Here is a 24,380-nt window from a genome sequence, read left to right on the forward strand (position 1 = left end):
CGCACTGCACCCTCCCAGCGCCCCAGAGACACAGCAGGCAGAGCCGGCGCAGGATACCCTGGACCGAAACGGCGTACCGGCGACCAGACACGCTGAGCAGGCACCATACGCCCTGGCTGGATGCCCACACTCGCATGACACTTTCGGGGGGCTGCCCTATAGCGCACCGGGCTATGGGCACGTACTGGCGACACAGTGCGCTTATCCGCATAACACGGTGCCTGACCAGTAACGCGCTGCTTATAATAAGCACGAGGAGTGAGCTCAGGTCTGCTACCTGGCTTAGCCCCACACCTTGTACGCCCCCAAAAATGGCTTCCTCTCGTAATTGTCGCGCTGCCTTGATGCCTCCTCATATCGCCGCCGCTCAGCTTTCACTGCCTCCAGCTCTGCTTTGGGGCAGCGATATTCCCCAGCCTGTGCCCAGGGTCCTTCTTGTTTGGTGGGTGTTTCTGTTTCTATGTTGTGTGTCTAGTTTGTCTATTTCTATGTTTGGCCTGATATGGTTCTCAATCAGAGGCAGGTGTTAGTCATTGTCTCTGATTGGGAACCATTTTTAGGTAGCCTGTTTTGTGTTGGGATTTGTGGGTGGTTGTTTCCTGTCTTTGTGTTCTCTGCACCAGATAGGACTGTTTCGGGTTTTGCCACGTTTATTGTTTTGTAGTGTGTTCATGTTGAGTTTCTGTCATTAAAGAACCATGGACACTTACCACGCTGCACTTTGGTCCTCTCCTTCCCAGGAAGAAAGCCGTTACAAACAGGCTCTTGAACAGCTTCTGTCCCCAAGCAATAAGACTGATAAATAGCTAACAAAATATCTACACGTACTATGTGAGTTAACCTTGTATCCTTATTGACCTTTTATTTTGTATTTATGCACTGCCTTTATGCACACTCACAGGGCCCTACACTCTCACACACACACACTCACTCACTATCTGATCACTCACACATAATATGCACATACATTTATACTGACTCCACACACTCACAGGGCCCTACACTCTCACACACACACACTCACTCACTATCTGATCACTCACACATAATATGCACATACATTTATACTGACTCTACACACACTCACACCCACACAAATTGCTGCTACTCTGCTTATCTTATTTCATGTTGCCTTACCCCTATACATACAGTATCTACCTCCACCACTCCAGCACATTGTAAATATGGTATTGGAACTGACCCTGTATATAGTATGCTTACTTACTGTGTTCTTCACATTTCTTCTTATTTCTCATGTTTTGTTTGTAGTATTACATTGTTGTTGATTATTGCATTATATACTTGTGCATGTGATATTAAAACTTGAAACTTGAAACTGGCATATGAAATATGGTTGGAATTACCATGCTGCAATTATTATCACTCTCAAACTTTGCGATTCTTCATTTAATAAATAGAGGAACTGTTTAATGTGTTTAATGAATGAGTGAGTGGATTTCCCTAGGCAGATCATGTAATCAAAGCAGGGACATCAAGAATCGGATGAAAAGATATGTCATTATTACACTTTTATTATACCATCTGAGGTTAGCTAGTTGATAGGAAATAGAATTGTCCATATGTTTCATAGTGTTTTTGAGTTGCAGGAAAGTAAGATAATGACTATGGAGCAACATTAGACCAATTTCCTGTAGACCTAGATTGAGTTAGACCTAACTCGTCATTGTCTTCTGTGACGATGTCTATGATGATGACGATGGCCTAGTCCACAGATTTGGGTCTGACAGTAAGGCAGGATGAGCAATCGCTTCTATGAGGGCCAAATAACAGAGGATAGCAGGTTTGCTGTGTGTTTGTTGGTGAAAACTGCTTAGTGTCCCACGCTGGCTGGGGAATGAAGAATGGCTGTCACCACTCTCCCACACTCTCTTAGATTCTGCTGTCGTGACAAAGTCAGCAGCTGTTTGCTGATCCAAATTCAGTTTGGGCTTTCCAACAGCCCTTCCAAAACAGATTGAATGTGTAGGTGACCACCTTCCTGTCACACACATTGGCAGTATAGCAACGGCTCTCTATTGTAGGTTGCTTTTGTGCTGAGATATCATGTCTGCATCATGTTTCCCTTTGCATCAAACCTTCACTAAATCGGACTTTGAGTATATCTAGCACTCTGCTGTGTGTGACCTCTCTATCGCCCCTCTAGTCCAGGTCAGGGGGTCACTGGCAAGCCAGTTGTGTGATTATGTTCTCTTACTTCTCTCCTGTCTGTGTCACTGTGTCCAGGGACAAGGTTGAGCCATCCCCTGCAGTTTACACTACTACTGTTAAACTCATCCACACAGAGGCTCAGGGTGAAGGGAGTCAAGTCACTCTCGCCAATTTGTTCTCTTCTCTCCTCTTCTATTTCTCCTCTCCTTCCCTCTCTCAATGCAGGACACAAGCTGGAGTTTGAAGAATAGTGATAGCCTGTGGATGCATCCACAGAGAGCTAGAAAAAGGGACATAAACAGAAAGACAGAGAAAACTCTTCAAATGAAGGACACACGGATGTGATCCCAAAGTTATTTTGTCCTTGAGATTCAAGCATTTTCTAGAATTCAGTGATTATTCTGATGGGTGGTTTTGAGCCATGAACACGTCATCACACAGTCTTTCTCAGAAAGAGATGGCTGCTCTCCAAAACCAGACCCTTTAAATGTGATTGATGTGGATCTTGGAGAGAAAGCGGTGTCCGGGATTGTGGATTGTCTGTTTATGAATGGTTGGGTTGCCTTTGAACGATCTGCTTTGTAATACAGTTGTGGACCAGCGGACAGGGCAGCCTGCCAAGATGATGTCTCTCTGTGTGAATGTGTGTTTGTGCATGTGTGTGTGTGCGCATCCTAGTATGTGCGTGTCCTAGCTGTGTGTGTGTGTGTGTGCGCCTGCGTGCATGTGTCCTGGCCAGCCCCTAATGTGTGTGGCGGTCAATTAACTCATATCGTATCACAGTGAACATGGTGGATTTGAAATGAGATGCACTGGCAGACATCTAATAGACATTTCTCACTGGAGTATGTAAGGTTATTCAACAGAATTGTAAATGAAGTGAAACTATGTCCAGACTAGTATGTCAAGGTAGGCAGTGTGCAGTGACACACCACTGTGTTTATGTTGCATTTGGATGGAAAACACAGTCTGTGTCCCAAATGGTAACCTATTCCCTACATAGTAAACTACTGTTCCAAACAGAAAAGTAGAGTAGCCTAGTGGTTAGAGCGTTGGACTGGAAGGTTGCAAGTTCAAATCCCCGAGCTGACAAGGTACAAAAAAGAGTTGTTCTGCCCCTGAACTGGCAGTTAACCCACTGTTCCTAGACCGTCATTGAAAATAAGAATTTGTTCTTAACTGACTTGCCTAGTAAAATAAAGTTAAAATAAAAATATGGAAATATGCAGTATGTATATTACTTATGTTTTATATGGACATATATGATGGAAACAATCCACACATATAAGCACATATACTGAATGTCACATATATGTTGAAATATACAATAATTGGAATACCAATTCATCCCAAAGGTGTTCGATGGGGTTGTCAAGTTCTTCCACACCGATTGTTCTTCCTCCACCAAACATTTCACTTTTAGCACTATGCATTGGGGCAGGTAGAGTTCTCCTTGCGTCCGACAAACATAGATGTGTCTGTTGGACTGCCAGATGGTGAAGCGTGATTCATCACTCTGGAGAACGCGTTTCTACTGCTCCAGGGTCCAATGGCAGCGAGCTTCATACCACTCCAACCGATGCTTAACATTGGACATGGTGATCTTATGCTTGTGTGCTGTTGCTCGGCCATGTAAACCCATTTCATGAAGCTCCCGATGAACAATTATTGTGCTGATGTTGCTTCCAAAAGCAATTAGGAACTCGTTAGTAAGTGTTGCAACTGAGAGCAGACGATTTTTATGTGCTACGTGTGTCAGCACTGGATGGTCCTGTTCTGTGAGCTTGTGTGGCCTACCACTTAGCGGCTAGGCCGTTGTTGCTCCAAAACGTTTCCACTTCACAATAACAGCACTTACAATTTCCCAGGGGAATTTGATGAACTGACTTGTTGGAAAGGTGTCATCCTATGATTGTGCCATGTTGAAAGTCATTGAGCTCTTCAGTAAGGCCACTCTACTGCCAATATTTGCTCAATTTTACACAACTGTCAGCAATGGGTGTGGCTGAAATTGATAAATCCATTAATGTGATGGGGTGTCCACATACTTTTATGTGTATGTATAATACTTACATGCTCATATGTGTGACAGATGTAGTATTTAAATGTGTATTACATATATCAATAGGTGTAGAACTTACAGTGAAATGCTTACTTACAAGCCCTTAACCAACAATGCAGTTTTAAGAGAAATACCTACAAAAAAAATTATACAATTAACAAATAATTAAAGAGCAGCAGTAACATAACAATAACAAGGCTATATACAGGTGGTACCAGTACAGAGTCAATGTGTGGGCGCACCGGTTAGTCGAGGAAATATGTACATGTAGGTAGAGATATTAAAGTTACTATGCATAGATAATAAACAGAGTAGCAGCAGTGTAAAGGGGGGGGGGAATGCAACTAGTCTGGGTAGCCATTTGATTAGATGTTCAAGATTCTTATGGCTTGGTGGTAGAAGCTGTTTAGAAGCCTTTGGGACCTAGACTTGGCGCTCTGGTACCGCTTGCCGTGAGGTAGCAGAGAGAACAGTCTATGACTAGGGTGGCTGGAGTCTTTGACCATTTTTAGGGCCTTCCTCTGACACCGCCTGGTATAGTGGTCCTGGATGGCAGGAAGCTTGGCCCCAGTGATGTACTGGGCTGTACGCATTACCCTTTGTAGTGCCTTGCGGTCGGAGGCTGACCAGTTGCCATACTATGCAGTGATGCAACCAGGCAGGATGCTCTCAGTGGTGCAGCTATAGAACTTTTTGAGGATCTGAGGACCCATGCCAAGTCTTTTCAGTCTCTTGAGGGGTAATAGGTTTAGTCATGCCCTCTTCACGACAGGCTTGGTGTGCTTGGACCATGTTAGTTTGCTGGTGAAGGAACTTGAAGCTCTCAACCTGCTCCACTACAGCCCTGTCGCTGAGAATGGGAGCGTGCTCAGTCCTTCTTTTACTGTAGTCCACAATCATCTCCATTGTCTTGATCACGTTGAGGGAGAGGTTTTCGTCCTGGCATCACACGGCCAGGTCTCTGACCTCGTTCCAATAGGCTGTCTCATCGTTGTCGGTGATCAGACCAGTGTCGTGTAAATTCAGTACCGAGAGAGACTTAGTCATTTCTTCAAACAATCATCTGTATTTAATATCGATGCATTACTGCAGTAATGAGGCTGGTCGACCTCCACCCTTGAGTGTTGGATCGAGTAACCTAACCTGTACACAAATGCAGAGTACTAACACTGCTCAGTCATGGTTGGTTCCATGTAGCCCGAAGAGCCATTCTGGATTCATCCTGTCATTATCTGCAAGTGGGTTGTTGTCTTAACGCCACCCTCGCTTAGTTTCTCAGATGCAAGGATGATTTAGGACAATGAGGCTATCTCTATCTCGGTTACGCCCACCACATCTTGTCTATCTAATGCAGTCTTTAACTCGTTTGTCAGCTCCAGCCATCTCTAGTGACCATACGCCCAGATAGGCTGCAGGAAACTAGAGTGTTGCCCATGAAAACACAGACACTGGCAGGACAGAAATGTCTTACTATTAGTTAAATATGAATTGTTAAAACCTGTTAAGGATCCTCCACTTTTTTTCAATTTTCACCTGAAATGACATGCTCAAATCTAACTGCCTGTAGCTCAGGCCCTGAAGCAATGATTTGCATATTCTTGGTACCATTTGAAAGGAAACACTTTGAAGTTTGTGGAAATGTGAAAGGAATGTAGAAGAATATAACACAATAGATCTGGTAAAAGATAATACAAAGAAAAAACCAACCATTCTTTTGTATTTTTTTGTACTATCATCTTTGAAATGCAAGAGAAAAGGCCATAGTGTAATATTCTAGCCCATTTTGGCAACTAGATGGCAGCAGTGTATGGGCAAAGTTTTAGTCTGATCCAATGAACCATTGTATTTCTGCCCAAATATAATATATATAATAATATATATAATATAATAATTTGTTTTTTAATAACTTTTTATGTTCAAAATTGTGCACTCTCCTCAAACCACAGCATGGTATTCTTTCACTGTAATAGATACTGTAACTTGGACAGTGCGTTTAGATGAATAAGAATCTAAGCTTTCTACCAATATCAGATATGTCTATGTCCTGGGAAATGTTCTTGTTACTTACAACCTCATGCTAATCACATTAGCCTACATTAGCTCAACCGTCCCGTGGAAGGGACACCGATCCCGAATAAGTTTTATATAGTGCCAGAGACAAATAAACCAGGTAAATATGTAATTTTCACATTTCCCCTGTTTTGAGAATTATCTCAACTTAAAAGTACAATTACAAGGTTTAAAAATGTATTTATTCTGTTTAGTGCTTCCGTTTAGTGCTCTAAAACTATCACTCTTCTCTTCCAATTTTACTCTTGTTTAATAATGAACATGACCCAGGACGAGCATTATGATCCCACTATGTATAAGGCATCGCCTATGGACTCTATGGTCCATTAACAAAACCTGCTATAGTTCCTGAGCATTATCATTAAACATTTCAATTTGGTAATTGATACAAATCAAATAGATTAGGATCAGTTTCTCTCTCAGGATCAGAGTTCAACTCTCTATTCACCAAGTCATGCTGAGAATAGTCTCAACATTTTACAAAACTTCTTAACCATCATTAGCATAACAACAATATAAACAATCAATCCACAATACATTAATTGCACCATTCATATAGTTTTTACATACTAAAACTTACTCAAATCAGTCAGTTTTAAAAATCATTCACATTGGTCCTATCACTCAACAATAAAACCCTCAATTTAACATACATGAACATTGGCAGCATGTACATTTATACACTTTCCAATCCGTATACCAGCTAAATGAGAGGCGTTTTGGAACGGATCTATCTCCATGCCCACTCCACGTGGACTTCTGTTGCACTGCTGGTTCAGACTCAGGTCTCTCGATAGAAGTGGTGGGCCATTTCTTCAGTCGGTTAGCCTCTCTGGGATATGTGGGACTGTAGCGTGTCAACTCGCCAACAGCCAGTGAAAGTGCTGGGCTTCAAATTCAAAACAACAAAAATCTCATAATTAAAATTCCTCAACCATACAAGTATTCTACACCATTTTAAAGATAAAATTCTCGTTAATCCAGCCACAGTGTCTGATTTCAAAAATGCTTTACAGCGAAAGCACCACAAACGATTATGTTAGGTGACCACCAACTCAAAGAAAAACAGCCATTTTTCCAGCCAAAAAGAGGAGTCACAAAAAGCACAAATAAAATCTGACATGTTGGCTGGATTCACAAAGAGTGTAGCTTTAATTGAGTGTCTTAGTGTGATTTAATGAAAGTTTGATTTTTAGATCATTTTATTATTTGCAGCGCAGAATTTTCCCTGTTTTTTGCCCAAGTGGGACACCAGTCCCCTATCTTCAGTCGGTTAGCCTCTCTGGGGTAGGCGGGACGCTTGCGTACAACATGGCCAATAGCCAGGGAAAATGCAGAGTGCCAAATTCAAATACATTTCTATAAAATCCAACTTTCATTAAATTACACATGCAAATTAAAGCTACACTCGTTGTGAATCCAGCCAACATGGCAGATTTCCAAAAGGCTTTTGGCGAAAGCATAAGATACTATTATCTGATGATAGCACAACAGTAAACAATGAGAGAGTAGCATATTTCAACTCTGCAGGCGCGACACAAAACGCAAAAATAAAATATAAATCATGCCTTACCTTTGACGAGCTTCTTTTGTTGGCACTCCTATATGTCCCATAAACATCACAAATTTGTTCGATTAATTCTGTCGATATATATCCAAAATGTCCATTTATTTGGTGCGTTTGATCCAGAAAAACATTGCTTCCAACTTACGCAACGTCGCTACAAAATATCTCAAAGGTTACCTGTAAACCTTGCCAAAACATTTCAAACTACTTTTTACTTAATTTGGTAACTCCTCTTTACCCCCGAATCCAGATACCTTTATACCTATAAAACTGCTGAATTACACTAACCCTTCTCCCAAAACCATAGCCACAGGAAACATTTCAAAGAGAGAGAAAATGACTACCCTCATTCACTTGGAAGAGAAAGTGTTCAATTCTTTAGCATTCACAGTACTAATATCATAATCAGCAACCCAAAGGTTTTAACTACAAAAAAACATGGTTGTTTGGTTTAATGTACCCCAATGTTTAAATGGGTGCTTAATTTAGCATGCAACATGTATCTCTCCACCGAGTCTAACAATTCACTCCCATATCGTATTATATGATTGGACTCTCTTTTCCATAAGCATGTAAAATTATCCTGGTATCGTTACCAGACCAATGTCCAACAACAAATGAAATAGCTGTTTCGCTTTAGATTGTTCCTGTTAGCCTTTACTTAACTTAACCAGGGACTGTAGTGACGCCTCTTGCACTGAAATGCAGTGTCTTAGACCACTGCACCACTTGAGAGCCCTAATACTGTGTTTCATTAAGTGGAATCGACACTGTCTAAGATTAACAAACCCATAACCCCATTCCGGTAATCCAAACATTGCAACCTGTTGCATTAATTTGGTAAAAATATAAACCTGTTGTTTAACAAATGTAGAACCTTCAAAAAGTCGATGCTGTCTTATCAGCTTAATATTCAATACTTATTTCAATCTACTTTAATTACTGGACACTGTTCCACGTAATGGAAACAGATTGCAATTTTAGAATACATTAACTTCCTGCTCAAATTCACTGGTGTTACCTAAAAATAAAACCAAGCAACAATAATCAGAAATGATCAAAGAACATATCTCATTACCTCTACTTCAAATGTCCCACTGCCTGCTCGCTTTCAACCGCAGCTAATCATTTTACAATCTCAAGGCTCAATCCCTTTACTCATCATTGAACCTTGTATTACTAAAATATTGCGTCAGTAGTGCTATCAAAAAAACACTAACATATTACCACTCACATACTGTCACTCATTAAGGTTACATCAACCTACTTCTCAATGTCTTCATCACTGTCACCCATCGTAACGTTTAGAAAATAAAAGAAACCAAACCATGATAATTCCCTCCTTACTAGAAGACAATGTTTACATTGTTCTCAAGGTTTTGAGAATGACACAAATATTTTTTTACACAAAGTTTGCTGCTTTTGTGTTTTTAGATATTTTTGTCAGATGTTACTATGGAATACTGAAGTATAATTACAAGCATTTCATAAGTGTCAAAGGCTTTTATTGACAATTACATGAAGTTGATGCAAAGAGTCAATATTTGCAGTGTTGACCCTTCTATTTCAAGACCTCTGCAATCCGCCCTGGTATGCTGTCAATTAACTTCTGGGCCACATCCTGGCTGATGGCAGCCCATTCTTGCATAATCAATGCTTGAAGTTTGTCAGAATGTGTGGGTTTTTGTTTGTCCACCCTCCTCTTGAGGATTGACCACAAGTTCTCAATGGGATTAAGGCCTGGGGAGTTTCCTGGCCATGGACCCAAAATATCGATGTTTTGTTCCCGAGCCACTAAGTTATCACTTTTGCCTTATGGAAAGGTGCTCCATCATGCTGGGAAAGGCTTTGTTCGTCACCAAACTGTTCCTGGATGGTTGGGAGAAGTTGCTCTTGGAGGATGTGTTGGTGCCATTCTTTATTCATGGCTGTATTCTTAGGCAAAATTGTGAGTGAGCCCACTCCCTTGGCTGAGAAGCAACCCCACACACGAATGGTCTCAGGATGCTTTACAGTTGGCATGACACAGGAATGATGGTAGCACTCACTTTGTCTTCTCCGGACAAGTTTTTTTCCGGATGCCCCAAACAATCGGCAATGGGATTCATCAGAGAAAATGACTTAACCCTAGTCCCCAGCAGTCCTATTCCTGTACCTTTTACAGAATATCAGTCTGTCCCTGATGCTTTACCTGGAGAGAAGTGGCTTCTTTGCTGCCCTTGTTGACACCAGACCATCCTCCAAATGTCTTCGGCTCACTGTGCATGCAGATGCACTCACACCTGCCTGCTGCCATTCCTGAGCAAGCTCTGTACTGGTGGTGCCCCAATCCCGCAGCTGAATCAAATTTAGGAGACGGTCCTGGCGCTTGCTGGACTTTTCTTGGACGCACTGAAGCCTTCTTCACAACAATTGAACCGCTCTCCTTGAAGTTCTTGATGATCCGATAAATGGTTAATTTAGGTGTAATCTTACTGGCATAAATATCCTTGCCTGTGAAGCCCTTTTTGTGCAAAGCAATTTTTGGGGATTCAGTTAATTTGCTTGGCAAATAGGGACTTTGCAATTAATTGCAATTCATCTGATCACTCTTCATAACATCCTGAAGTATATGCAAATTGCCATCATACAAACTGAGGCAGCAGACTTTGAAAATGTATATTGGTGTCATTCTCAAAACTTTTGTCCACGACTGTAGTCTACTCTAACAATATTACTCTAGTTTTTATACCAACCTCTGCTTCACACTAATTAAACATCTGTTATTTTAAGATGAACTTGTAATGCCCAAATGTAGAAAATACATCATCCAATTCTTAATCAATCCAAACAATTCAAATGTGAAATTCTTACTTTCCAATTGACTTCCTATTTTGTTGCATTACAACCTGTAATTGATACAAAATCCAAATTGGTGAAGTGAAATGAAAAAAGAACTTGTTTAAAAAAATTCTAAAAACATAAAAAGATTGTGCATGCATATGTATTCACCCCTTTGCTATGAAGTTCTTCGGCTTGCAAGCTTCCCCTTTTTACTCCAAAGATAACAATGGCCAAACAGTTCTATTTTTGTTTCATCAGACCAGAGGACATTTCTCCAAAAAGTACGATCTTTGCCCCCATGTGCACTTGCAAACCGTCATCTGGCTTTTTTATGGTGGTTTTGGAGCAGTGGCTTCTTCCTTGATGAGCAGCCTTTCAGGTTATGTTGATATAGGACTCGTTTTTACTGTGGATATAGATACGTTTTACCTATTTCCTCCAGCATCTTCACAAGGTCCTTTGCTGTTGTTCTGGGATTAATTTGCACATTTCGCACCAAAGTACGCTCATCTCTAGGAGACAGAACACGTCTCCTTCCTGAGCGGTATGACGGCTGTGTGGTTCCATTGTGTTTATACTTGCGTACTATTGTTTGTACAGGTGAACGTGGTACCTTCAGGCGTTTAGAAATTGCTCCCAAGGATGAACCAGACTTGTGGAGGTCTATAATTTTTTTGTCTGAGATCTTGGCTGATTTCTTTTGATTTTCCCATAATGTCAAGCAAAGAGGCACTGAGTTTGAAGGTAGGCCTTGAAGTACATCCACAGGTACAGCTCCAATAGACTCAAATCATGTAAATTAGCTTTTCAGAAGCTACTAAAGCCATGAAATCATTTTCTGGAATTTTCCAAGCTGTTTAAAGGCACTGTCAACTTGGTGTATGTAAAATTCTGACCCACTGGAATTGTGATACAGTGAATTATAAGTGAACTAATCCAATTGTTGGAAAAACTACTTGTCATGCACAAAGTAGATGTCCTAACCGACTTGCCAAAACTATAGTTTGTTAACAAGAAATTTGTGGAGTGGTTGAAAAACAAGTTTTAATGACTCCAACCTAAGTGTATGTGAACTTCCAACTTCAACTGTAAGTATTCAGAACCTTGGCTATAACATTTCTGCAGCATTGAAGGTCACCAAGAACACAGTAGCCTCCATGGAAGAAGTTTGGAACCACCAAGACTCTTCCTAGAGATGGCTCCCCGGCCAAACTGAGCAATCGGGGGAGAAAGTCCTTAGTCAGGGAGGTGACCAGAAACCCGATGGTCACTCTGACAGAGCTCCATAGTTCCTCTGTAGAGATGGGAGAACCTTCCAGAAGGACAACCATCTCTGTAGCACTCCACCAATAAGGTCTTTATTTTAGAGTGGCCAGACAGAATCCACTCCTCAGTAAAAGCCACATGACAGCCCGCTTGGAGTTTGCCAAGAGGCACCTAAAAGACTCTCAGACCATGAGAAACTAAATGATCTGGTCTGATGAAACCAAGATTGAACTCTTTGGCGTGAATGCCAAGTGTCACGTCTGGAGGAAACCAAGCACCACTGATCACCTGGCCAATACGATCCCTACGGTGAGGCATGGTGGTGGCAGCATCATGCTATGGGGATGTTCTTCAGTGGCAGGGACTGGGAGACTAGTCAGGATCGAGGGAAAGATGAACAGAGCAAAGTATAGAGAGATCTTTGATGAAAACCTAATCCAGAGCTCTCAGGATGGGAGAAACTCCACAAATACAGGTGTGCAAAGCTTGTAGCGTCATACCCAAGAAGACTCAAGACTCAAGGCTTTAATCGCTGCCAAAGGTGCTTCAACAAGTACTGAGTAAAGGGTCTGAATACCTATGTAAATGTGATATTTCAGTGTTTTTATCTTTAATAAATGTGCAAACATTTCTAAAAACCTGTGTTTGTTTTGTCATTATGGGGTATCGTGTTTATTTTTATGAGGGGGGGGACTATTTAATCCATTTTAGAATAAGGCTTTAACGCAACAAAATGTGGAAAAGTCAAAGGGGTCTGAATACTTTCCGAATGCACTGTTTGTCACATTTATTCATGGATCTTAAATATATAATAATACATCACTTCTTGGATATATAAGACCATATAGGGCTAATCCCCACTTTTCTGTATTGGGTTGACCAGGGCTGGGCTCTGGTCAAAAGTAGTGCACTATATAGTGAATAGGGTGCCATTTGGGACACACTGGCTGTAATCACATACCAAGCTTCCACTTATATCTAGAACTCCAGCAGATTGTCAAATCTAGTTAGTCTAGTAATGCATTAGAGTATACCGATTCAGTAAGGGGCATTTGTACAAGACATTGCTAAGAAGTGTACCTGCAAGTGTACAAGCGAAGAATACACTCTTAACCACTCTTCCTAACTAACTTGATTCTTGATTGAATCAATGATGAAATGCACACAAGTACCATTGAGAAAGGGTTTCACAGCTTGCCTGGAAGCTCTTAGCACCCATAGTTCACATAGTATGACACAATTTCCAGCCTATAGTGCTCAAGAAGGCACCTCAAATGACTGTGTTACAATGAATACAATGTCTTTGATGGGACATTCACAACTTATTGTTTGGCAACTACAGCGTCCTCTTTACAGAGATTGGACTTTCTTGTCCGTGGTGTGAAAAGACTCATTTAAATACTTGAGTCTTCATTTCCCTTCACCGTCTAAACCTGGACAATCAGACCAAATTATTTGTAAGCATGCTGTGTTCATTTTCATTAGGCCTATTTCGTCTTGTCATAGGCTAACTCGGTTCACTTTTCATTTTCAAAAAACAATTACTGTACGAGATAGAGATGGAAATATATTCCTAAAGACCCCATGCAGTCTTGTCATATTATTTTTAAATCATTACTGTGTGTGTTTATTTAATGAAAATAACTCCAAAACATCATTTATTTCCCTGAGCCTCCTTTGGCCCTTGAAATGCTCAGTCTAATCGTGTGGGCATTAGGAATCAAATTTGAAGATATTTACATACACAGCCCTGATTGGCTGAGAGGATGATCTAGAACACATCCCCCAACTCCTTACCCAGATGAACAGTCATTTTCGTGTATGTGTGTGCGCTTGTGTGTGTGTGCGCTTGTGTGTGTGTGCGCTTGTGTGTGTGCGCTTGTGTGTGTGTGCGCTTGTGTGTGTGTGCGCTTGTGGGTGTGTGCGTTTGTGGGTGTGTGCGCTTGTGGGTGTGTGCGCTTGTGGGTGTGTGCGCTTGTGTGTGTGCGCTTGTGTGTGTGTGCGCTTGTGTGTGTGTGCGCTTGTGTGTGTGTGTGCGCTTGTGTGTGTGTGTGTGCGCTTGTGTGTGTGTGTGCGCTTGTGTGTGTGTGTATGCGCGCTTGTGTGTGTGCGCTTGTGTGTGTGTGTGCGCTTGTGGGTGTGTGAGCTTGTGGGTGTGTGCGCTTGTGTGTGTGCGCTTGTGGGTGTGTGCGCTTGTGTGTGTGTGTGCTTGTGTGTGTGTGCGCTTGTGTGTGTGTGCGCTTGTGTGTGTGTGTGTGTGTGTGTGTGTGAAGGTGTTGAAGGGCAGAGGGGGGAAGATATGACTGAACCACACATTCATTTAAACTGAGGCTGTGTGACTCAGAGGTTGCAAGTCAAATAACAGTCAAACAAAGCATATTTTCATAAGCAAGGCCTGAAAAAGAGTTAGAGGGGGAAAGGGGTAAAGATAGGGGGAAGGGGAGTGTGGAGAGAAAGGGGGAAAGAGAGGGGGAAGGGGAGTGTGGAGAGAAAGGGGGAAAGAGAGGGGGAAGGGGAGTGTTCTTTATAAAATAATTGCCTTCGAGTTTGGTCGTGTTTTGGCTTTATGAGCACTGTAGTACATCATGCTACAGTGATGGTGATGTGTGAAACTTTCCAGAAAGATTAAAACTGTCCTTCTTGCTTTTATTCTCTCCTCTTCTGTCCTCTCCTCTCTTCTCCTTTCTTCTCCTCTCTTATCATCCTCTTGTCTATTGTCTTTTTCCCCCCTCTCCTTTCCTCTTCTCTTTCCTCCCCCCTCCTCTTTCCAACTTCAGACATTTTTAGTTATAGTCCATCATCCTCTCCATCCCCCTTCCTCTCCTCTTTCCTCTGTTCCACTATCTCTTATTTCCTGTCTTTCTTCTCCCTTTTATTGTTATGGATTGAGAAACAGCTGTCCTTGTAGATAAATTGCAACAACGAGTCAGAAAAATGTGTTCTATTACATATTCTATAACGTTCGCTCAGGCCTTTCAGTTTTCCCCAGTGTATAAGAGACCCGACTGGCCCTTCAGTTCTTAATCAATATTCCTTTACACATGCTTTCTTTGTGGGGATGATTTGTTGTTGCTTGTTTTAATCGAGTGGATTCAAATCAATTCGTAGCTGTGTTCCATAAATCATTGTCGGTGATGGGTTCTGACTCCTAAACTTGAAATAATGAGTCCCATAGTCAGGTTTCTACACCAGAAGTTAATGGTTATCTGTAGGAGGAATGTGCATAGAGGAGGCCATTAAGCTTGGAACGTACTGAATAAAGGAAAGACAATCACATGGTTGCAGTCACTGACAAGGGTGGCGAGAGAGGTGGTTTAGTGAGGAATGGGGGCCCAGGTCAGGTCACATTACGGGAGAAGGAACAGTTTATTGCCCACAACTTCCTGCCTAGCCATAAAGATGTAATGTTTAGAGGAAATGAGGACACCACACACAAATTGGGGTATGTATACTGGGGTTGGTGGAACCATGTCTTTGTCTTATGCAGCTGTTATGACCCAGTGGGTGAATAAACTTGGTTTGATCTCTACTAATCGTCCGTGAGTTTTTACTTGGTTCATTTAGAACCTAACATTGGTAAAGGTGACACAGTTGTGAGGTTGAGCTGATGTATCACATCTATTCACAGGGACAGGAATTGATCATTAAAACGTCATGCATCTTCCTGACAGCTTAAATTGTATTTACTCCGCAAAACATTTACTGCAGGGCTAACTGGTTTATATTGAAACAAACCGTGTTTTTTACCCTTGACGTTTCTGTGTTTGCCACGGAGCTAAACCCTCTGAAATGATCAATGAGGAATGTTGAAGAAGCCAGGCAAAGAAGGTGGGCATAATGACCCTGGCAGGTATTTTAATAGAGGAACACTGTACTGGACTGGAGCAACCATTTTTATGTGGAATTTCACCACAGTAGTTATTCTCGTGTTTATGTAACTGTAGTGATGAGGATGGTATGATAGACAGGTCACCAGTGGTTTGCCGGAGATCATTTATAGGGTTGTGTTTTCCTGTCTATTTGACCAGGAAAAACTCTAGTTAAAAGTTATACAAGATTTTACGTTTTTCCTCATCACTTCACATTCTGTGCCTCACATACCTCGCAGTGTATTTAATTAAGTTAGGGCGTTTGTTAGTGGAAGTCACCTTGGTTAAGGACATCAGCAAGGCAAGTAAAGGGTAATAGTGATAATCTGTTTTATTTATAAGCTCATTAATGTGGTCGGGCTATTCTTAGTAATCCCAATCTCACACAGTAGATGGAGATAGCAAAGAGGGGGAAGTGTGTGTGTGTGTGTGTGTGTGTGTGTGTGTGTGTGTGTGTGTGTGTGTGTGTGTGTGTGTGTGTGTGTGTGTGTGTGTGTGTGTGTGTGTGTGTGTGTGTGTGTGTGTGTGTGTGTGTGTGTGTGTGTGTGTGTGTGTGTGTGCGGACAGATTTCAGATTTGTACAGTATCCTCTTTTATTTCAAATGTCTTTAATGTGTTATTGGATCCCTTCCCATCTTTACTCTGATTGTGTTGCTGCACTGGAGATGATTTCTCTATCAGTCGATTAACATTTCCAATGGGGGACTGAAACTCTACAGCTAACTCTGAGAGAATGTAGAAGTTGAGAAGATGGCCATCAGGAAACAGACTTGTTTTACCAGATGCTTCTTATCCTCTTGAAACTCCCCATCCCGGATCCGGGATCGTGACTAAAGCCTCAGGCTCATTAGCATAACGCAACGTTAACGATTTCTGAAAATCGCAAATAAAATGAAAATAATGCGCCTACTCTCAAGCTTAGCCTTTTCTTAACAACCCTGTCATCTCAGATTTTCAAAATATGCTTTTGAAACATAGCAATTCACTAATTTGTGTAAGAGTATGCTAAGCTAGCTTAGCATTTTGAGTAGCATTTAGCACGCAACATTTTCACAAAAACCAGATAACCAAATAAATAAAATCATTTACCTTTGAAGAGCTTCGGATGTTTTCAATGAGGAGACTCTCAGTTACATAGCAAATGTGCAGTTTTTCCTGAAAGCGTCTTTGTGTAGGAGAAATCGCTCCGTTTTGTACATCACATTTGGCTACCGAAACGAACCGAAAATTCAGTCACCTACAACGTCAAACTTTTTCCGAATTAACTCCATAATATCGACCGAAACATGGCAAACGTTGTTTGGAATCAATCCTCAAGGTGTTTTTTCACATATCTCTTCATTGATATATCGTTCGTGGAAGCCTGCATTCTTCTCTGAATTCTGTGGAAAAATACTTGCAGCTGACTTTTGCGCACCAATTTCGGCGCAGGACACCGGGCGGACACCTGGTAAATGTGGTCTCTTATGGTCAATCTTCCAATGATATGCCTACAAATACGTCACAATGCTGCAGACACCTTGGGGAAACGACAGAAAGGGCTGACTCACTCCTCTCGCATTCACAGCCATATAAGGAGACAATGGAAAACGGAGCCTCAAAAATCCTGCTCATTTCCTGGATGCCGTTTCATCTTGGTTTTGCCTGTAGCTCACGTTCTAGGGCACGCACAGAAAATATCTTTGCAGTTCTGGAAACGTCAGAGTGTTTTCTTTCCAAAGCTACCAATTATATGCATAGTCGAGCATCTTTTTGTGACAAAATATTGCGCTTAAAACGGGCACGTCTTTTTATCCAAAAATGATATAGCGCCCCCAGAGTTTCAACAGGTTATTGTCAGCCAGTACATCTTTCTGTTAATAATGAAGGTACACACTGTTTGTGTACTATGACATTATGATCTATTGTGAGTCGGCACACATCAAAGACAAAACCCAAACCATTGTCAGCAAAGTGCTGTTTAAATGATGGAACACTATTGTATTGTTTACTAATAGCTTTCTCTCCCTCTCCTTCTGCCATTTTGTTTTTCAGCTCCTGTCAACCCTCACCTGAGTAAGTAACAGCTTGATTTATTCATTAAGTCTGACACATCACAGAAACACTGCATGTTTCTGAACATTATGAGGAACATTCCTCAGACCTGAACGAGGCAGAGCTAAGCAGCTCTGGGAGCAACGTGGAGACTTGTTGGTTGTGGAGAGTCCTGTGGAGTATTTCTACTGTAATTGTCCATATACAGTGAGCTCCAAAAGTATTGGGACAGTGACCATTTTGTGTTTGTTTTGGCTTTGTACTCCAGCACTTTGGATTCAGAATGATACAATGACTAGGAAGTTGAAGTGCAGACTGCCAGTTTTAATTTGTGGGTATTTTCATTCATATCGGGTGAACTGATACAATGACTAGGAAGTTGAAGTGCAGACTGCCAGCTTTAATTTGTGGGTATTTTCATTCATATCGGGTGAACTGAAATTACAGAGCTTTTTTACGTAGTCCCACATGTGTGTATATGTGGGCATGGCATGGGGTGAAGGATGGGTGTGTGTGTGTATATGTGGGCATGGGGTGAAGGGTGGGTGTGTGTGTATATGTGGGCATGGGGTGAAGGGTGGGTGTGTGTGTATATGTGGGCATGGGGTGAAGGGTGGGTGTGTGTGTGTATATGTGGGCATGGGGTGAAGGGTGGGTGTGTATGTGTATATGTGGGCATGGGGTGAAGGGTGGGTGTGTGTGTGTATATGTGGGCATGGGGTGAAGGGTGGGTGTGTGTGTATATGTGGGCATGGGGTGAAGGGTGGGTGTGTGTATATGTGGGCATGGGGTGAAGGGTGGGTGTGTGTGTATATGTGGGCATGGGGTGAAGGGTGGTGTGTGTGTATATGTGGGCATGGGGTGAAGGGTGGGTGTGTGTGTGTATATGCATGGGCATGGGGTGTATATGTGGGCATGGGGTGAAGGGTGGGTGTGTGTGTATATGTGGGCATGGGGTGAAGGGTGTGGTGTATGTGTGTGAAGGGTGGGTGTATGTATATGTGTGCATGGGGTGAAGGGTGGGTGTGTGTGTGTATATGTGGGCATGGGGTGAAGGGTGGTGTGTGTGTGTATATGTGGGCATGGGGTGAAGGGTGGGTGTGTGTGTGTATATGTGGGCATGGGGTGAAGGGTGGGTGTGTGTGTGTATATGTGGGCATGGGGTGAAGGGTGGGTGTGTGTGTGTATGTGGGCATGGGGTGAAGGGTGGGTGTGTGTATATGTGGGCATGGGGTGAATATGTGGGCATGGGGTGAAGGGTGGGTGTGTGTGTGTATATGTGGGCATGGGGTGAAGGGTGGGTGTGTGTGTGTATATGTGGGCATGGGGTGTGAAGGTTGGGTGTGTGTGTGTATATGTGGGCATGGGGTGAAGGGTGGGTGTGTGTGTGTATATGTGGGCATGGGTATATGTGGGCATGGGGTGAAGGGTGGGTGTGTGTGTGTATATGTGGGCATGGGGTGAAGGGTGGGTGTGTGTGTGTATATGTGGGCATGGGGTGAAGGGTGTGGGGGTGTGTGTGTATATGTGGGCATGGGGTGAAGGGTGGGTGTGTGTGTGTATATGTGGGCATGGGGTGAAGGGTGGGTGTGTGTGTGTATATGTGGGCATGGGGTGAAGGGTGTGTGTGTGTGTGTGTGTATATGTGGGCATGGGGTGAAGGGTGGGTGTGTGTGTGTATATGTGGGCATGGGGTGAAGGGTGGGTGTGTGTGTGTATATGTGGGCATGGGGTGAAGGGTGGGTGTGTGTGTGTATATGTGGGCATGGGGTGAATGTGTGTGTGTATATGTGGGCATGGGGTGAAGGGTGGTGTGTGTGTGTGTATATGTGGGCATGGGGTGAAGGGTGGGTGTGTGTGTGTGGGCATGGGGTGAAGGGTGGGTGTGTGTGTGTATATGTGGGCATGGGTATATGTGGGCATGGGGTGAAGGGTGGGTGTGTGTGTGTATATGTGGGCATGGGGTGAAAGGTGGGTGTGTGTGTGTATATGTGGGCATGGGGTGAAGGGTGGGTGTGTGTGTATGTGGGCATGGGGTGAAGGTTGGGTGTGTGTGTGCATGTGCATAGTGCTTGTTAATAATGCATTTCATGTGTTCTCTCCAATGTTCACACATTATGTGATAATCAGGTGCCGTGTACATTCCTGCTGCAGTATCTTATTACAGGAAAACTCCACTACTTCCTACTTCACAAGCACTCATTTGCCGAAGTGTGCTGTGTTAACGTGTTGGGTTAGCAGCCGTTACCGCATACAAATCCCAAATATAATCATTACCAGCATCATTATCAAACCCCCTATAGATCGCAGCCAATCTTATCTAAACTGTACATCTGATCTGTACACCTCCTCCTTGCTGATCCTCCCCTCCATACCCCCTCCTCGTCCTCCTCCCCATTTTCCATCTCCTCATCACCTCACCCCCCAACCCCCCACACTCCTCCCCTCCTAATCCCCCTTCTATCTCCAGTAAGGCCCAGGTCCATTTAGCTTAGCTTACAGTGGATTGACATTACCAGCGAGACTCTAGGGGCCAGAACCCCATTTAGATCTGCATGCCTGAAGGCTGGAGGGGAGAGGAGTCAAGAGCTGAGGCCCATCTCTCTCTTTCTGGCTGTCTTAGCTGGGCCACACTCACTCTCTCTCTCTCTCCCTCTGTGTGTGTGTGTGTGTGTGTGTGTGTGTGTGTGTGTGTGTGTGTGTGTGTGTGTGTGTGTGTGTGTGTGTGTGTGTGTGTGTGTGTGTGTGTGTGTGTGTGTGTGTGTGTGTGTGTGTGTGTGTGTGTCACGCTCCCTTTTTCTCTCACTCCTCTCTCTCTCTCATTTGCTCCCCCTCTCCTCCTCATCTTCTCTCCACTACGCGTGTAAAGCCTCGAGCTCCTGCCTCCACCGAGGTCGCCACTCCAAACTGCTCCCAGCTACCTTTTAATAAATCAATGAATATTTATCGCACGCTCCTGTATCCAGAATCTAAATGCTGTTTTTTACCCACCCTTTGAGGACAGTTCTATTTCTAAATCTCTTCTGATTATATGGTATTGATGTCATATTATATTGTTCCATATAAAATAAAATTGTATTTGTCTCTGAATACAACAGCTGAATACAACAGGTGTAGACCTTACATTGAAATGCTTACTTACAAGCCCTTAATCAACAATGCAGTTTTTTTTATATTGTTAAGAAAATAAACTAAAGAACAAAAGTAATACAATAAAATAACTATAACGAGGCTATATACACATATATATATATATATGCAGGAGGTACTGGTAGAGAGTCAATATGGAGGCTATATACAGGGGGTACCGGTACAGAGTCAATGTGGAGGCTATATACAGGGGTACCGGTAGAGAGTCAATATGGAGGCTATATACAGGGGGTACCGGTACAGATGTGGAGACACATGTAGAGAGAGGAGACTATATACAGGGGTACCAGTAGGAGTGGAGACTATATACAGGGGGGTAGAGAGTCAATGTGGAGACTATATACAGGGGGTACCAGTAGAGAGTCAATGTGGAGACTATATACAGGGGGTACCGGTAGAGAGTCAATGTACCAGGGTACAGGTTAGTCCAGGTAATATGAACATGTAGGTAGGGGTAAAGTGACTATGTATTGATAATTAACAGCAATGCAAATAGTCAAGGTAGCCATTTAATTAATTGTTCAGTAGTCTTATTACATGGGGGTAGAAGCTGTTAAGGAGCCTTTTGGTCCTAGACTTGGCCCTCCGGTACAGCTTGCTGTGCAATAGCAGAGAGAACAGTCTGTGACTTTGGTCGGAGGACCCATGTCAAATCTATTCAGTCTACTGAAGGGGAATAGGTATTGTCGTGCCCACTTCACAACTGTCTTGGGTGTGTTTGGACCATGATAGTTTGCTGGTGATGTAGACACCAAGGAACTTGAAGCTCTCGACTCGCTTCACTACAGCCCTGTTAAAGTGAATGGGGGCGTGCTCGGCCCTCCGTTTCCTGTAGTCAGCAATCAGCTCCTTTGTCTTGGTCATGTTGGAGAGGTCTCTGACCTCCTCGCTACAGGCAGTCTCATCATTGTCGGTGACCACGCCTACCACCGTTGTGTTGTGATGGTGTTAGTGAGTGAGTGAACAGGGAGTACAGGATGGGACTAAGCACGCACACCGTGGGGCCACCGTGTTGAGGATGAGCGTGGCAGATGTGTTGTTGCCTATCCTTGCCACCTGAAGGTGGCCCATCAGAAAGTCCAGGATCCATTTGCAGAGGGAGATGTTTAGTCCCGGGGTCCTAAGCTTAGTGATGAGCTTTGTGGGCACTATGGTGTGTGAATGCTGAAATGTCGTCAATGAAAAGCATTATCACATAGGTGTTCATTTTGTCTATGTGGGAAAGGGCAGTGTGGAGTGCAATTGAGATTGTATCGTCTGTGGATCTGTTGGGGTGGTATGTGAATTGGAGTGAGTCTAGGATTTCCGGGGTGATGGTGTTGATGTGAGCCATGACCCGCCTTTCAAAGCACTTAATGGCTACCAATGTGAGTGCTATGGGACGGTAGTCATTTAGGCAGGTTACCTTGGCGTTGTTGGGCACAGGGACTATGGTGGTCTGCTTTAAACATGTTGGTATTACAGACTCGGTTAGGTAGAGGTTGAAAATGTCAGTGATGAAACTTGCATGTTGGTCTGCGCATGCTCTGAGTGCACATCCTGATAATCCGTCTGGCCCCGTGGCCTTGTGAATGTTGACGTGTTTAAAGGTCTTGCTCACATCGGCTATGGAGAGCGTGATCACAAAGTTGTCTGGAACAGCTGGTGCTCTCATGCATTCATCAGTGTTGCTTGCCTAGAAGCAAACATAAAGGGCATTTAGCCTGTTTGGTAGTCTCGCGTCACTGGGAAGCTCATTGCTGGGTTTCCCTTTGTAATAGTTTGCCCTGCCACATCTGACAAGAGTCAGCCGGTATAGTAGGATTTAATCTTAGTCAGGCGATTTGCCTGTTTGATGGTTCGTTTGAGGGCATAGAGTGACTTCTTAAGTGTCTGGATTAGTGTCCCGCTCCTTGAATGTGACAGCTCTAGCATTTAGTTTGGTGCGGATGTTGCCTTTAATTCTAGTTGGGACATGTACATTTACATTACATTTAAGTCATTTGCAGGCTCTTATCACAAATTGTGAATTCACCTTATGACATCCGTGTACATGCGGTCACTGTGGGGATGCGTCATTGATGCACTTATTGATGAAGCCAGTGACTGAGGTGGTATACCCCTCAATGCTAGCAAAACAGTCCTGTAGTTTAGTATCCACGTCATCTGACCACTTTCTTATTGAGCGAGTCACTGGTACTTCCTGCTTTAGTTTTTCTCGTAAGCAGGAATCAGCAGGATACAATCATGGTCAGATTTGCCAAAGGGAGGGCGAGGAAGAGCTTTGTATGCATCTATGTGTGTGGCATAAAGGTGGTCTAGAGCTTTTTCCTCTGGTTGCACGTGACATGCTGGTAGAAATGAGGTAAAATGGATTTTTCCTGCATTGTAGTCCCCGGCCACTAGGGGCGCCACTTCTGGATGAGGATTTTCTTCTTTGCTTATGGCTTTATACAGCTCGTCTTAGTGCCGGCATTGGTTTCTGATGGTAAATCGACAGCTTTGAAAAATATAGATGACAACTCTCTTGGTAGATAGTGTGGTCTACAGCTTATCATGAGGACCTCTACCTCAGGTGAGCAGAACCTTGAGACTTCCTTAATATTAGACATTTTCCACCAGCTGTTACTGACAAATAGACACACACCACCACACCTCATCTTACCGGTGCATATAAGGGAATACCCCCCTGAAATGGACAAAAATGAATGGGAAAACATTGGCATAGTACAAACCATGTACACGATGGACAATATCACCCAAATCGGCGTTGATTCATGCAAAATGTTTTGCAAATGTCATATGGCAATTGCCAGTTGTAACACTTCAAAAATCCAACAGGTGGCGTGTGCGCTCCACCTTGGTTTTTCATATAGGAAATGGACCCCAAGTCAACATCCAAAAGCCAAATTTTGAAAAAATGATTTTTTTGTCAAAAACTTATCACCCCTTAAAAAAGTGCTTTCTGGACCATTTTTCGAAATTCTTTCGCTTTTTTTGTCAATTACACATGTGTAAGAACTGTATGAATATACTTTTGTCCAATTTTATTATCATAATTTTTTTTTTTTATTACTTGCGCATAAGGCATATGTTTTCTCCATTTGGAATATGATTTCATAGGAAGTCAAAAGTCAAAAATTGCAAAATTTCATAAAAAACTTCACACACCCCTAAAAAAGTGCTTTCTTGACCGTTTTTCGAAATTCTTTTGAATTTTGTGTCAATTACACACGTATAAGAACTGTATCAACATACTTTAGTCATATTTTATTATCATATATATATATTTTTTTTTTACTTGTGCATTAGTTTTCTCCATTTGGAATATGATTTCATAGGAAGTCAAAAGTCAAAAATAGCTAAATTTTATAAAAAACTTCACACACCC

The 24,380-nt window shown here is 42.8% G+C and overlaps 1 protein-coding gene across 1 annotated transcript in view; it reads left to right on the plus strand.

The window, feature by feature from the left end:
* LOC135505691 (MAM domain-containing glycosylphosphatidylinositol anchor protein 2-like) overlaps positions 1 to 24,380 on the plus strand; it is a 452,039-nt gene that overhangs the window by 385,693 nt on the left and 41,966 nt on the right. Inside the window, exon 13 of the mRNA XM_064924737.1 lies at positions 17,861 to 17,881. Coding sequence (XP_064780809.1) covers positions 17,861 to 17,881 — 21 coding nt within the window. The remainder of the gene's footprint in view (positions 1 to 17,860; positions 17,882 to 24,380) is intronic.

This window comes from Oncorhynchus masou, chromosome 19 (genome assembly GCF_036934945.1).
Source record: "Oncorhynchus masou masou isolate Uvic2021 chromosome 19, UVic_Omas_1.1, whole genome shotgun sequence".
Taxonomy (NCBI): Eukaryota; Metazoa; Chordata; class Actinopteri; order Salmoniformes; family Salmonidae; genus Oncorhynchus; species Oncorhynchus masou.